The sequence below is a fragment of the Squalius cephalus genome, assembly GCF_949319135.1.
Source record: "Squalius cephalus genome assembly, chromosome: 10".
Classification (NCBI taxonomy): domain Eukaryota; kingdom Metazoa; phylum Chordata; class Actinopteri; order Cypriniformes; family Leuciscidae; genus Squalius; species Squalius cephalus.
Window position 1 is genome coordinate 35,877,501 of NC_137131.1, and position 17,066 is coordinate 35,894,566.

Genomic DNA, 17,066 nt, shown 5'->3' on the forward strand with positions numbered 1-17,066 from the left:
TACATCTCGTTACTGTCACTTTTAATTTGATAGTGTATCAGTGATGGTAAAAGCTGTGTGTTTGTGTGTTCATGTGTGTAGGGGGAATGCCTACTCCAAGGCAAAGCCCAGTGGAGGAAAGGGAGGTGCTGAGTGGTGAGGGAAGATCCAACAACAACAACATGGCGACTGATGCCACCACCACCAACCTGCTGGCTTCTGTTAAAGAGCAGGTATACCGCACCGTTTCCATCTGCTTGCGTCTAGCTGTAATCTGAATAGCAGCTCAAACATGAGTGGCTGCAGATTGTAGATGTATTAAGTCAACATTGTGCTCATTAGTCAAAAGTCATATTTGCATTATTAATTCTTAGGTGTGGAAAGCTCGCTTTGAGGACACACATATCTAGTCTACACTGAAGTTTAGAGCTGATAACCTTGTTTCCTCTTTGCACAGAGTGATTTTATTTTATTTTATTTTATTTTCAACAAAATTCCTATTTACCTGTTTCTTCACATCAGGTTTACACTGAATTTGAGAGCTTATAATATCTCATTTAACCAAGTAACTTTTTATTTTATTTTATTATTATACATTTTTCTTGCCAATTTATTTTACTGTGTTTTTTTATATATTTTACTTTATTTATCAGCCAATTTGGTTAAAGTCCCCTTGTAGTCAATAATTGTATCCCTTAAAACTGATCTTTGATCACCAAAATTACATATTTAAAAAAAAATGTTTCCTGTAAAAAAAATTCTTCATGCCTTAAAATAGCTTGAATGTAACTCTACACCCTTGCCTCATTTAGTATGCGCGAATCAATGAATATGCAAATTAGGCCCGCCTCCACTCGCTCACGGTAGCTCAGAGATTAACATGGTCAATTTACTGAGGTAAATGCTGCACAATGGTGTCTCTCTTTACAACGTCGATATATTGCTAACCCTACCCGATTTTTCATATCAACAAAAAAATATACCGGGATAACCTGGCATCTCTCGAGACTCCCCTACTAATTCACTGTTTATGAGATGCTAATGGTTTGTCTTAAAGCATATTAAAAACACAGCATAGACATATAAACAACATTAAAAACTTGATTTTCACCACAGGGGGACTTTAAGAACAAGATTCTTATTTAAAGGGGCTATATGTAGACTTCAGAAACCCTTGTAATTAGCGATCCCAGTGGCTGTTGAGTGAACTGCAGCCAACAACTTATTATTGCTCGTGCTCGCACTCGTGCACATGTACAAGAGACTGAATGTAATTCAAGGCCCAAATATACATATATTTTCGTTCTTAGTTAGAAGCTGGGAATACCTTAGCAGCGATATACTGTTAATGATCATCCCGACGGCGTCCACGCTTCCGAGAGCGACGTTTAGATGAATATGCAAATATGTTCTGCAAGCTTTCCTTCTAATAAGAAAATAAATACTCAACAAAAATGACAGTGGTGAGAGAACAGCAGTTAAGAAAGCATATGATCATAGAGATGTTTGTCGACATCATGTCGACAGATGAGGTCATTAAATTTACACTGATGTGATACCATTATTATTTTTTTAATTAACCTATTTTCTTTGCAGGACGCATTGTCATTACAGTACAGAATGGCTCATTCGGCATTATCCTGAACATTATAAGCGTTTGTTTCATGTGTCATAGAACAGAAGAGAGGCCCATATAAAAGAGTCATTCATATAAAAATAGGTCTACCAGCTTTCATAGACAACCTAGAAAGTTGGTAAAGGTCTTGTTTCGAACCAAGCGGTTCACACATTCATTGGCAATAAAAAAGTGAATAAAACATCAAAATTCCTACATATAGCTTTAACTGTTTCCTGTTTATTTAATTATTACTAATTTATTATTATTACCAATGTTTTTTATTATGTTTTATTTTATCAGACAATTTGGTTAAGAACATGTTTCTTTTTTGTTTCCTCACATCATGTTTACACTGAATTTGAGACCTGATTTTTACATATATATTTTTTTACCATGGTTTGATTATCAGTTTATTTTTATATAACTATTATTTATGCATATATATATATATACATCATACATCATACATCATATATATATATATATATATAACATCATATATATATAGTAAATTTAATGACATCAGGTCTAATGCTTCAGCCTTCAAATCTGTCTCAGTTCAGTGTCATGAAAATTACTAATTAAACTGTTAGTTTAATCATTACAAATCTTGTTAGTGCTGATAGCGTTCATTAACGCTGTGAATCTCTGTTAAAATCCAACTGATTGACCCATTGCCAGGCTTAACATGTTTCACTCAGACACCAGAAATTGCAGCATGGATTTTATTGCTTTGTGTGTGTGTGTGTGTGTGAGTGCAGTGATTTGTGTGGTCAAGTCTTGTCTTTTCTTTGTGCTCCTCTTGGACAGAATCAGGACATAGGCAAGTATTGTCACTCTGAACAATAGGTTGAATAGAAGAGACCTGGTACAGCTGGTAGCTCACAGCATGGCACAAGGCAGATAGCCATTGCCTGACTTATCTCTCCAGGAGAACAACACTCAATAATCTCTCCTATTCATTGGCTACATTAATTGCAACATCTTCTAGTGCTTGGCAGCGTGATACCTGAAATACTTTCTGAATTTAATATCAATTTCAGAGCAGATACAATGCTCCAGAATCGTTGCGTTGCAATGTAACAATGGCAGGCAATCATGAAAATATGCGGTGACACAACAGTTATATTTCTTCTCCTCACTATAGCCAATACAGCAGCAATGTGGGGCTGTTTATATGTGTGTGAAAGAGTGTGTGTCTCCTTTAAGGGCAGCTGCATCAACGAGTCTGTCTCTATCAGAGAGAGGCAGGCCAACAGTGCAGCCTTCTAGCCCTCCGCACACACACACACACAGAGAGACCGAGGTTTCAGAGACAGAACAAGAGGAGGGGAAGAGGCCACAAATTCAGAAGCAAAGAGCAGCGTGACAGGATGGAAGTTGAGAAGGAATGGGATTTAAAGATGATGCATTTTGAAGCTAAATTAACGTTGTAACTGGAAACGGGTATGAAGTGTGTGTTGCGTTCACATTATGGATTTCTTTTTGATGATAGAAGGCAGTGATGGTGAAACTTTTGTCCCTCCTGTCTTTCTGAAGGAGCTCCAGTTTGAACGGCTTACCAGAGAACTTGAAGAAGAGAGACAGATTGTGGCCAATCAGCTGGAACGATGCAGGTTGGGGGCGGAGTCTCCAGGTGCTGCGAGTGACAGGTAAGAGGCAGCTTTGAAAAACGCTATGATAAAGCCTAAATTCATTTGCTCTGTGAGTGGGATTTGAAGGAATATCTCATGATTTAATGGAATATCTCATTCATAAAAAAAAAAATCTGCCATTTATTCTCCCATATATTTCCAAATTTTTTTTGGTTTTGTTTTTTAAAGCAGGTGTTTTTTTTCTCTCGGAAGAAAACGCATGGAAATCGTTGATGCTCGTATGTTCGCGGCTCGCACTGTGTGAGATGACTTTCGAGCCGAGCCTAATACGTTACAAGCACCTCCCGACAATTTTCAAACATGTTTAAAAAATTCAGGGAGTCGGGCTGATTTTGACCAGTGTATAGGCTGTCCCCTATTGCCAAATCATACACAACCACGTCACATAGGCTAGATCTATGAATATCATTACAGCCCAGTGGCACACACACACATAAATACACTCTCTAGTTGTGGCTGTGTTGTTCTCTGCTTTCCACCCAATCATTTGTACCCTCGTCTTTTTATTTTATTTTTATTTTCTATCCAAAGCTATAGCAGCAACATTGAAAGCTCCAGTCCCCGTGTTTAGCGTGAAAGCTCATGTGATTGCCGCCGGCTCGCCGTGCAGTACAGTCGTGTACCACCTGCTTTGACATGATTATCAGGTTAACTGATTCGTAACGTGTGCAATGGCTCACAACCTCCTGAGTTTCCGAACTGCGCAATAGCTCTGTGTGAGGAACAGAATTAAATTTAGGATATAGGAGTCTTCCATTCTGCTGTTGTTCTTAAAGCTCGTTTGTATGTCTAGACATTCAAATATGGCGTCTTAATATGCATTAACCAGGTTTAACATCAGTGACGTCATACATCAGTGGTTCTCACTTGTCTTGTCAGACAAGTTCGGCGTAAATGATGGCAGAATTTATTTATGAAAAGAACATCTGTATTGCGTTCTCATTATTACCATGAGGCCTGCTCAGCTTGTTTTTCCATTCAAAACATGCATGGTTTTAAATATTTGATCACTGTTGCTGGTGCGGTTTTTTACAGCTTAATAGTTGGCAGTGATGGTACTGAAGGAAATGAAAACTGTCTTGTCAGTTACTCACTTTACATGTCATTTGACATTTCTTTCATGGAATACAAAAAAACCCAGATGTTTAAAGCAGAATGTCCAGGATTGGTTTGCAACACACTCAACACCACTGAAGGACAAAAAGGAGGATACTGAGCAAACCATTCTTTTGATGGTCCTTTTTGTCATTTTTTGAGCTTGACATGTTCAGCAGTGCTATTTTACTTTTAGTAATTTTGTTGTTTTTATTTAATGTCTATATAGTTCTTATTCTTTATTTCAGTTTTAGTTATTTTAGTACTTCAAGTTTTTTTTTAATTATGCCATTACCTTGACAACAAGCTGAAATAAAATAATGTTTCTTTATATCTTCCCTTTTATTTCAGTTTATTTTAGTTTTAGGTAACAAGAATAACCCTCTTTTGTTGTATGGAACAATGCAGCTTGAACATTTTTTTGTGTTCCATAGTAGACAAAAACCATTTAGGTTTGGAAAGACCTATGCAATTTTTCATTTTTAGATGCATTTTTCCATGAATATATCATATGTAATTATTATAATTATTTTATTTGGTGCAGGACGAAGGCAAAAAATTATATTATATATATATATATATATATATATATATATGTATAATACTGTATTTTATGGCTAGTGCTCACTGCTCACCTACCAGCATCCACCTTTATGCTAATCAGTCATGGTTAATTCCACTTAACAGAATTAATATTCATAGCACCAAAATATGCATTTTTACATAATCGTCACAAGGACGTTTTAGGCTTGATTATTATACTTTTATGATATTTAGCTTTCAAATGTATCTCATATGAGTGTATCCGTGGCAACCACGCATTTAACCCCCCCCCCACTCCACCCCCCACTTTATGGATCACTCCTACGCCCCTGCTGACACGTGAAAAACAAATTAAATTGTACAGTATGTGTAATCTGTGTGTACATACTGTACAGAAACGCAGAATTCACTGTTCTGTATTTCTCATGGTGTGTCACGGTATGAAGGACAAGTGTGCAGTGATGCATAAACTGTCATCTGTCTTTCCCCACTGAATAATTACTTTTATGGCAAGTGGGTGTTTGTCAATTTACCATAAACACATTCAAGCTTTAGGGCTATTGTGAAAGTTTCTCATTTAATGAATGTCATGGAAAGAGTGCTCCTGATAAATCAGAGACGTTTGCTTCAGCCATAACTTCAGGAAGATTTATTTACAATCTGGTTAACAGCAGTACAGTTCTTCCTCATCCCTTGCTTTGCCACATTGAACTCTTTGTGTCTGTATGTGTGTAAGCACATGTCAGCTGCCTTGTTTGTTCTCCTCGTGTTCGAAGGAGTGTCTGTTCTGTTTTTTCAGATGGCTTGTGCTGTTTTGCCGCAGTATACAGGTCATTTTTTTCCGTTTGCTTGAAGAGGGTCCATGAGTGCACTCTTGCTACTATGCAACCCTTTACCTTTAACCTTTCTCTACGTGGCATTCAGCTGTCACTGTACCCTGTTGACCGGTGTTCTTTGACCTCTCCTTTGCAGACAGCTACACATTTTGGCAGGCATTAGCAGACACTTGTCTGCTGTTTTAGGACAGTGGTGTCTACATTCTGATGTTTATTCAACCTGAACTCCAAATGTCCTAATTCTTGCCATTCTCCCTCAGTTCCTACAAATGCACAAGTGTGTTAATTTCTTGTGATTAACCGGACAGGATTTTAAAATTTGTGTCAGAGAGATGAATGCGACAGTCAGTAGACTAACAATGTGATTGATGTTCACTGGTAATGGTTTCCTAATGGCAAGCAAACGGAGCGTATCTTTTTGCTTTTCATTGACTTATTGGAAGATGAGATGGGTCATTCTACAAACGGATGCCATTTGTGCTTCTCATAAACATATGGGTGAAAAATAACTAGAAATATAAATAGCTAATGCCAACAGAATAACAGACCAACATTTAATATATAATTTTCTGTTTTTTTTGCCACGAGGATGCCTTATGCATGACAATAAAAGCTAGTTTTTTCGCTTTAGTATCTCTATATAATGTACATTTGTATATTTTAGTTGAATGTATTATTATTTAAAAGAGAGGCTGTGTCACCAGGTATGTGTCAACCCTGTCACCATCATGTTTCTTGTTTTTTAAAGTACCCCTATTATTTTATTTTAAAGGTTACTAATTTTGTTTTGGAGGTCTCCTGGAATAGGTTTACATGCATCCAAGGCCAAAAACACTTTCATTTTCTCATAATATACTGTACATTGCAGCATCACCTCTTTTCTCACAGTGTCTGATAGGGTTCTAAAGGATTGCCCCTCCTTTCCGAGAGCCTGCTCTGCTCTCATTAGCCCAGTCTGTTGTGATTGGTCTTACAGCAGATCGGAAACAAAACACCCATTACCATATATGAATTTCATCTACGAAGGCTTCCTCAGTACTTGAGTGGTACAGTGAAATGAACAGTAACGATGATGTCAGTTTTACTGTATCAGTAGAGTACAGTATCGAGCCCGAGTCCTCAGCCAAGTGCATGCAAAGTGGATTTGCTTTCACAGCGCAGAAAACAGCGTCTTCTTGATATGTCGACAACACGAACCAAACTCTTCCAGGCCTCAGCTACAACTACAGTAGAAGTTGATCACGGGCAGCCAATGAAGTCCATAGGTTGGCATTATGCAAATTTGTTACAAACCTACATAGGAGGTTTTAGGAATCATTTCTTTCTTTTAAGGGACAATAGCTCCATTGATCATGCTCTTTGGTGTACAATCACGAGATGAAGACTGTACTCATAATAGTTTTCTATAAAAAAAGTGTTTATTTATGTATGGCGCGGGTTGTCAACACTTACTTTTCTGAAGGCAAATCAATTAATTATGCTTGAGATTGCACAATTTATTAACACTTAAACACAATATCGGTCTGTTAGAAATTCTTTTTTCAATCAACTGAAAAGGCACTCAGATGCGTTGTGCACTGCGTATGTCTTTGTTCTCCTCTCATTTCATCATTTCTCATGTCTCATTTTTTTCAGCTCCTCTGAGAAGTCTCTTCTGTGGAGATCTGCAGGTATTTTTTGTCTATTTCTCTTCCTGCTTGCTATTTCCCTTTGTCACCTGTTGTAAATACGAGTAAGAATAATTCTGACATTTTAGACAGCACTGTGGTCACATACGTACAACACCCACTCCATAGTCTAGCTTGGAACACTGACCGTTAGATGGTTGAGCTGAATGATTTTTGTCCACTACATTTGGTGGATTGAATTCCTGCCTAAATATGCACATAGGTATTATGTTGTTGCTTTAGTTACAGTATTCTAAAGTTGCACTACAACTTATCAGTATAGCAAAGTCATGGTCCATTACCATAAATAATATAACTAAAGTCATGGATGATTTATTTATTACTTCAGTCACCAAAACATTTCATTTAAAAATGTAACATCATTCATTGCTCTGTATAACATTGCAATCCTTGGTATTTTTAATAACAGAAACTGTGGCAAGAGCTCTTTTAGTCTTACTGTGTAGTTGTCTCTGTTTTTTTTCTTTTTATTCTGCTCTGAAAAAGACAACAGACTCTGAGGTCTTGTGATCTGGTCACCCAATATAATGAGCCACATCCCATGAATTATTCCACTTGGAATCTCTTTCCGTCCCTAAATCCTCACTCACGCCTCTCATGGTGTATTATCACTAGCAGCTTAAACTTCCTACCTTTTCCTTAAGTTCTAATTCCTATTATCGTCCTTGACTGTGAGAATGATTTCAAGTAGGGAAACACAATAGATAAGACACCTTATTTTTAATCTGTCAAAATGACTGAAAGCATTTTAAATAATCTATCAGTTCTTTAAAATTGGGTAAATGATGGAACATTTGAGGTTAATGCTCCCTCTAATTATGTCTAGGTAACTGTATCTTGATAAAACCTGCTCACAGTGTGTTAACCCTTTGGTAACCAGAATCCTCAGGTGCAGGTGTGTCCAAGCCGTCGGATGGTTGCACCTCGCCCACGTTTGGGGTCAGAGGACAGGGGCCACTTTACTCCCCTGAATTGGAACAGATTTCTCTGCGTGAAAGTGAGGGTCTGTTCATTCACATTCCATATTGCTACCTCTTATGTGAACAATTTATACTTGTACTGATGCTTTAATGGAATATTCCAAGTTAAATACAACTAAAGATCTATGGGCAGCATCTGTGGCCTGCTTCTGTAGCATCTGTGGCCTGCTGTTGATTACCACAGAAAACAGTAGCTACGTCCGAAATCACATTCTGCCTGGAGTAGGTACTTATTTTGAATAAGTAATTACTTCACGACTGTTAAAAAAGTATGTTCTATACTCTACTTCCATTCACTAATCCCAGTGGCCTCATGGGATAGTAAAGAGTCCATCATATGCACACTTGAGAATCTTGCTGGAAGAAGCAGGTCATCCGGGTACTTTTTGCCTACTCTTTTATGAGTACCGTGAATTCAGACATACTTCATTTGTCACATACTGTTTTCGCCTACTATATGATGCAGCCAGTGTTGTCTCACAATTATTCACTACTGTTAGAAAGTTTAAAATTATGACGATTTTTTTTTATGTTTTTGAAATAAGTCTTGTATGCTCACCAATGCTGCATTTATTTGATAAAAAATACAGCAAAAAGCTGTAATATTGTAAAATATTTTAATTTTAAATAACTGATTTCTGTTTTAATACATTTTAGCTATTCCTGTGATGACAAAGCTGAATATTTAGCAGCTTCATTACTCCAGTCTTCAGTGTCACATCCTCCAGAAATCCTTCTAATATGCTGATTTGCTACTCGAGAAACACTTCATATTATTATTATGCTTACTGAAAGTAAAAAGTGTTTGGAAACCTAGCTGGGATGCACTTGCATTTCGTAAGCTAATTATCCTTTTGAGGTGGATTGCTCTGGATGAAAGTCTGGTTATGTGTTTCTGATGGAATACTGATGTTGATGTTTATAAAGTTATTGCTCCATGCAAAAAGTCGTATTATTACGGTTCATACAGTATGTGAAGCAAAGGTAACCAGGTTTACCTTTTTTTAGCTGGTTGAAAGGGGCATAGCATGGTAGTACCATGGCATTCTTTTTGATACTTTGGACTAGAGTACTGTGTAAATATTATTACATCCAGTAGCATTGTATCATTGCACCATGGTATGGCTGCTGTTTGGCCAGGAAACGCTTCTAGTGTTTAAGTGTTATGGTTATACTTAACATAATGTGATTTTTGGCACAGCCAGCTAACCTGGTAGGCTTCTACTTTAAGCGCATTACAGTACACATTAGAGCTTTCAAGTGAAACAAGTGAAAATGAACAACTCTCATTAATACTTCAAAAACTAATGTGTTCTTGTTTATTGAAATAATTAAATGTGAATATCAATATCAACAAACCAGATATCAACAAAAACCAATATCAACAAACCTTGTACACAACCAGAACGCGCGCGCACCCTCAGATCACTTGGATGTAGTTGTGTACAAGAGGTAAAAACGATATAAATACTGTTCGTTTTCTCACACAAACCGCTCGTTTCGTGTCTTAGGCCATCAATGTGTACTTACGATGGGGAATTGTTTAATTTGGACTTCTCTGTGCATGCTCTTTGAGACAGTGACCATAGACCTGCATTATATGACTGACAAACAAGAACGGTTTGACCTAAAAATATCAAAATTGAAACTACTGCGGAAACAAAGACACCTACATCTTGGATGCCCTTGAGGTACGCTAAAACATACCAAAATTTAATTTCAAAGTGAACTATCCCTTTAAGTAGTTTGGTGCTAATTTTAAATGTTTTACACATTAAAAAATGTGTTGTGTTTTTGTGAAAAGCCATCTAAATGATGTACACTCAACATGAAATGAAGACTACTCATAATAACTTTATAAAAAAGGTGTTTTATTCATACATGGTGCGGGTCGACCCTGTGTATTTCGCCATGTTGAAATGACGTGATTCGCGGTGTTTCAGTAAACGTCGGAGAGAATCCTCACGCTCATTGGCTGTCGCCTCTGTCTGTGGATACACTAGTAGAGTTGGAAAGAGAAAAATGTCCAGGGTGCTCAAGGAGTTCAAAAAAGTTTTTTGAAGGTGCTCTTTGGGGTCGGGAATTCAGTGAAATTTGGTAGAAGAAAATCCAAGGCACTCTTCTTTAGAAATTTATGAATATGAATTCATAAATTTCTAAAGAAGAGTGCCTTGGATTTTCTTCTACCATATTACACTAGTAGAGTTGTTTGGTGACACGAAAGCGAAAATTAAACAATGGAACGCGGTTATTACAGTGCATCAGGAGGAGAATTGGTAACTTACCTATAGACCTTATGTAGCCCCGCCCCTTTTCAGCGCTGCGCTCGTTGTCTTTTGACTTCCGGTTTTATTTTCACAGCGATTCTGCGTATTTATGAATAAGCGGCTCGTTTTAAAATCTTCCCGGTCTACTGACATTTGTTAAGACATCTGGTTTAAACATTACAATCCTCATGATAACTTTCGTTAACTTTTGTTAACTTTATATTAAGTAAATCCACTTCAAAAGCTAATTACTCCTGGACAGCAATGCCATAGAAATATACAGAGCGACTGGAAAAACGGAAGTTCAAAGACAATATTCTAAAGATGGCGGCGCCCTCGTTTCTCTGGTGCATAAGGTCTATACGACTGAAGAAGACTTGGAACAAAGGAAAGACAAAAAACGAGCGTTACATAATTAAAATAAAAATGACAGAATTTACATAAATATCAACATAAATAAACTTAGAGACCATGTCGATAGATGGCAGTGCAGCTTCTAACAACATTGTGGTATCTGTACACGAAGAACAGCAATGCTAAAGAAAGCCAAAGTACTTCTAATACCTTTAAGGCACGGCAAATCATCCTGATTTTGTTCCGTCTGTTTACATTAACATGAGACATAACTGTTTACATAATGCAACTGCTTAAGAACGATCAAGTGCACAAATAACCGATACTATAGTAAAACTGGTATCATAACATGTTTAATTATAGTATTGCCTTAGTACCAAAGTATATGTTTCTCATTCACTTTTACAAAGTGAGGGACGAGTCGTCATTATATCCTGTGGTAATCGACAACAAGCCACAGATTCTATTAATAGAACTTAAGTCGTATTTAACCTATTTAAGTTAGTTCAACTAAGTTACAAAGGTTTCACCATTTCTGAACAGAAAATCTTTTGTCTATTTCAGTATTTTTCTGGTTTGCTTTTTTTCTTGCTGTGTCCTTTGCTTAGGGTCTGCTGCAAACTCACGCAGCTCGACTCAAATGAATTCGTATTCGGATAGTGGATATCAGGAGGTGAGTGGTTACTATAGTAACACAGTGACGCCCAGGCGATCAGAAGGGAGGTCCCAGTCGACAAGCTCCGCCCCCAGTGGAAGCCCCACCTTTGCCATGAGCTCTAGGGCTGAAGGACAGGCCTCAGCACAGGTATAAACACGCAAATAACTTGCTTAATCTAACTTTGCATGCTATTTTCGCTTTTTCGAATGTCATTAGCTCTGAACGATATTTTAATCAGGGATGGAAGTTTTCCATATTTATACGGACTTCCGCGTTTTTCGACTTGAGAAGTATGACGCACGTGAATCGCGAAATAGCCTTAAACAAACTAAACGCTGCAAAACGCTGCGTTTTCAAATACCTTCCATTCACGGAATGTTTCCGACAACACTGTAAGAGCTAGCGACGCCATCTAGGGGCTGTGTGCGGGACAGGATGCATATCAGAAAGGACCCAAAATTAACTCTCGCCAAGCGGCAAATGCTCGTAAGTTCAAGTTGGCTAGTGTTTCTCGTCAGTCGAGGCGATTATGAAATGGCAAAGATTATGGTTTATCGAGATATATAATAGTTAGCATGTTTCAGAGTGAAGCGCGGTGCCCTGTGTGTCTGCATGTTTCCGGTGTTTCCGGAGAGAGAGGCTCGGGTCGCAGTAAATGCCGCTCCACACGAAGCCCATCTCTGCTGTGAGTTTGGCTCGATTATAACGTGCATTTGAAAACGCAACATACGCCAAACGTCTCAGATTTGTAATGAAAATCATTTATTATCAACCAAAGAGAAGCTTTAAGAACTTCCTGTTGTTTGTCGCCAAAATAAAAGCTCTGTGGTATAAACTTTTGAAAGCAAAGCATATAAGACAGCCATAAATATAGTATTGTAATCTTATTGTTGTTCTGTAAAATAAAATAACATTAATTTATATAAGCAAATATTATTTTTTATTAATATTGTGTTTTATAGTATAATACATATTATTAACTAGCTGATCACATGCCTGATTTATCATTCATCTTATAGTATTGTTAAGAATTGAATGTAACCGTATTAATAGAGTGTAGTGTGTATGTATGATAGTTATAGTGTCTGTCTGTAATATGTGTTTCAGGTGGGCGGCAGTGGGCGTGTCATGAGACGAGTCAGTTCCGTTCCCTCTCGTGCTCCATCCCCACTCTACACCCCGTCCCCGCCTGCGTCCCGCCAGCCTCTGCGTACTTCTCTTGGAAGCCCTTATGGCTCGCCCATAGTCTCAGAGCCTCGTCCTCTACCTAGCATATTTCCCGGCACCACCTTGCCTCCTACCTCCAGCCACGCCCCTGAACCAGTACACTCCAGCTACTTGGGACGCCATGGAAACGGGACGGGGTCAGAGTCTGGGTCTCCGACCCTCCTGCGGGCCGGTATGACAGCTCAGCCTCAGCAGTACGGGACCCTGGGGAAGCATGACACACGTGCATATGAAAGCACTCACTCTTCTTTTGGGTCTCGGGCCTATGACATCTTTGAGAGGATGGTTCTTTCGAGACCGGATAGCCTTACAGGTAGGTTGCACATTAAAACTGTCCTATTTTACAGTTATTATTGTTAAGGTTAGGAGTTGTTCTAAAGTACACTACCTCTTAAAGTTTTGGGGATCAGTTGTTTTGTAAATAAATGTATACTTTAATTCAGCAAGGGTGCATTAAATTGATCGAAAGTGACAGTAAAGACTTTTACATTGTTGCAAAAGAATTCTGTTTCAAATAATGCTGTTTCAATTCATCAAACAAAATGCATCATAAGGAGTACTTTTTTCAACTGTAATACTAATGAGAAATGTTTCTTGAGCAGCATATCAACTGGGATTCAATTACATCACAGGAATAAATTACATTTCACAATCTTACTGTATTTTTTAAATAAATGCAGAGTTGAGCATAAGAGACGTCTTTCAAAAATGGTAATGATCCCAAACTTTTAAACAGTAGTTTAACAGCAACCAGTGATTTTCTAAATCATAAAACTTTATTCTATAAAGTTTAAATCCATAAAACGATTTTCTCCTCCATCCTGACCAAGCCAGAACTCTATCAAACACAATTTCTACAGCACTCTTGAAAAGTTACGGATTTAAGGACACAGATTTGATATGTGTGAAACTTTCTTAGCGTTGTATATGCGTTATATTATACAAGGATTAGTAATGCTGTCACTTATCTGTGTTTGTATGCGTGTTTGGTTTGGATTATAAAATCTTCCGTGGCTTAAGAAGGTATTTCTTTCCTGAAAATCCCCTCATGAGGTGAATTTTCAAAACATGGAAAGAAATGTGAATAACTAAGCATTTTTATTGAAATGTGAATTATTAAGCATTTTTCGGTTTAATCTATGACTCATACTGTCTCTTAAAATTACAAGAGCCACAGGAAGAACACTATCTCTCGACATAAACGTGTCAGAAGATGACTCTGTACCGATGGTCTAGGTGGGCGCCATAGTGAGATTGACACAAATTGGTTCTCATAAAAGTGCAAAAAATTATTAAAGTAATTGCTGCTACCCGAATGATCATAACCCTCTGATTACAAGATGCTGTGTGTGCATATACGTTTGTGAATCAAAAGTGCTGAGATGCATTAATATAGGGCCTGTAATGTATATTGTTTCAAAATCGTATTACAGTCTCAATTCCATTTGCAATAAACATCCACATGAAACTGGAGCTGCATGGATATTGACGTGTGTGTGTGCGTGCATATGTCTTTATGCTTGTGCTTGTGTGCTCTAGTGTTTTGTAGGATTACTCTGATGATAATCTCACATTTCTGACTCCGGGATACTTCCTCAGATGAGCCCCACTGCCCCATTTAGGCCGTATTTCTCTGTAGATCATGCGTGATGTAAAACCTTTGAAAACTAAGCTTTTAACTCCAGGCCCTTCAGAATAAACATTTGGAGATGTATGAAGTGATTAGAAATTTATGAAAGACAAACTCACTGAATTCTGCATGGCTGTTCTAAGCCAGCGAGCTGTGCAGCTTTGTTCGCTTCACAGCTTATGATATTGCCAGTCTGATTGACATGTTAGAGCCCAATTGAGGCATTTCTATGTTAATGTTACATTGACTCAAAATTCAGTCACTGTATAAAGGCAGAATGGGGATATTTCCTAATTCTTTTGGACATGAAGCACAGTACCACCATGGTACTGTATTATTTTAAGCTCCTTGGAGTACTATGCACATTTTATAGTATTTGCATATGGTTATCATTCTTTACCATGGTATCAAGATTCTGATTCACAGGCTCTTCAGATTTAATTGGATTCTTATTAATTTAGTATATTGCCAAATTTGCTTACATATAAAATAAATTATCTCTCTCCAAGAGCTGTAAATAATACATCATTGCAGTTTGGTAACTTGTCTTTTAGAAATGCATGAAAAGAACTGGCTTAAAAGAGTGATTCGTTTCAGAAATCAGGCTACACTGGTCACGCTGTATGTTTTTGTTTCACTAAAAGAACTCAATCTTAATGTGTCATTTTTTACACTGGTTACATTATTTTTACATGCAGCTTGCAAAGACCTTTCTAGACATTGATTCACAATAGACTGTACTTTTATTGCATCGCATTCAATACAGACTGCAAACTCACTTTCACACTCATTCTTTGCCGTGGTGATGAAGATTCAGATTTGGCAGAACTAAAAACATTTTTACAGTGAAAGTAGGGAATAATAAAATTGAAGAATCAGTATCAGGATCGTTCAAATGAATATCACGATTAATCGGAAAAATCAAGATTTTTACCCAGCCATAGCAAATTATACATTTTGCTACTGACAGAAGGAGACACTAACACTGTAGACCAAGTGACCATGGTTGTTATCAGCTAATGTGATAAACTCGCAATGGCCAAATATGCCTATTGATACTGACTGGAATGTCTGTTCCAGCTGATAGTTTGAAGGCAGAGATCGAAGTTTGTCTGCTTAGGTTGTGGGTCAGATGTTTGCAATTGAAACCTCTGGCTTTGAATGTCAGTCTCACAAGGTTGCATGGGAATACATGCTCTACAGCTCTTAAAACACTTGTACACTAATGAGCCCACTCTGCAATGTCAGTTTAAGCATTTGGGTTTGTCAGTAGTTTCAGAAATTATTCTCCAAGAGTTGGGTAATTGGGTATGCAAGTTTGGGTAGGCGTTCATGAGCAAATCTATTGTATCCTTTTTGCCATGAAATTATGTGTGGGAGAGACCTTTGACTAATTAGTCTAAATTGCACAATTAATTGTATGCGTATCTCTGATTGTGTCAGGCAAACTGACATTCATGTCACCAACAGCAACACTGCGTAGTGCCTTCTTTCAGTATAAAAACTGTTTGCGGCTGAATACGCCTCGTACTTGATCAAGGTCATTATCTCTCACAGATACATCTGAAGGTGTGAAAGTCCAGTGGAGTGGTTAATTAAAGCAAACTGTTTTTATAGAATACAACTTGCATCCCCGGTCGAAGATTCATTTGCCTAGTGAAGCACAACTTAATTTTTTCCATATCTGGTTGTAAAGCCGATTGGTTGTAGAGACTGACTTTGCTGATGAACAACAATTTAATCAGTATCTAGCACCTAATCTGCACAAACCATCCTGGATGGAAATTCATGCTGCAAAAATAAAGGTTATTTATGGGCATGAACCCTTTAACATCCATGGAACCTTTCCACTGCACTAAAGGTTCTTTAGATTATTAAAATATGCTTCACACTAAGAAAAAAAAAATTCTTTTAAGAACTGTTCAATGAAAAGTATAAAGTTGGCACACCACAGCTCCATAAGTAGATAATAATTTGCATGTTGTTCTCACCAAAAGTGATGTTTTTAGCCATATGGCTCAACAGACAATCAAACCATTTACAAGTAGGCCCTATACATCAGGGTATTACATCACATGATTAAAAAAAAATTCTACAAGTCAAGCATACAGTATATACATGTTTAGATGCATTTTACAAAAAAGCAAAATAAAAACATGAAAACATCAACTAGAACAACCAACCAAATCTAAAATGAACATCATACTGCAACAAATTATGACCTGCACCCTAACAGAATATCACAAAAAAAATGAATAAAGCCATTATACATTATTAAAGAAAAGCTGAATATCACAAAAAAAAATGAATAAAGCCATTCTAAAATATTAAAGAAAAGGGTGAATGCCACAATTTTCATTAAGACCATTTGATGACTTAGAGGAACCATTATGGGGTCCCCAAAGAACCTTTTAGTGAACAGTTCTTACATGTCATCATTGCAAAAACTCCCTTTTGGAACCTTTATTTTTAAGAGTGTATTGTAAGCTGATCTTTTCAGTAGACTATAATCTTTTTGAGAAATATTGTATAGATT

At 37.4% G+C, this 17,066-nt stretch overlaps 1 protein-coding gene across 6 annotated transcripts in view; it reads left to right on the forward strand.

Annotated features, from left to right (window-relative positions):
- pkp4 (plakophilin 4) overlaps window positions 1-17,066 on the forward strand; it is a 35,346-nt gene that overhangs the window by 4,792 nt on the left and 13,488 nt on the right. Inside the window, exons 2-7 of one of the 6 annotated variants that reach the window (XM_079882638.1) lie at window positions 82-212; window positions 3,137-3,249; window positions 7,362-7,396; window positions 8,295-8,411; window positions 11,624-11,820; window positions 12,781-13,213. In XM_079882638.1, coding sequence (XP_079738764.1) covers window positions 87-212; window positions 3,137-3,249; window positions 7,362-7,396; window positions 8,295-8,411; window positions 11,624-11,820; window positions 12,781-13,213 — 1,021 coding nt within the window. In that variant the 5' untranslated portion in view covers window positions 82-86. Of the gene's footprint in view, window positions 1-81; window positions 213-2,911; window positions 3,044-3,136; window positions 3,250-7,361; window positions 7,397-8,294; window positions 8,418-11,623; window positions 12,359-12,780; window positions 13,214-17,066 lie in introns of those variants that run through there. The other 5 variants (XM_079882637.1, XM_079882640.1, XM_079882639.1 and 2 more) reach the window with 5 other exon arrangements.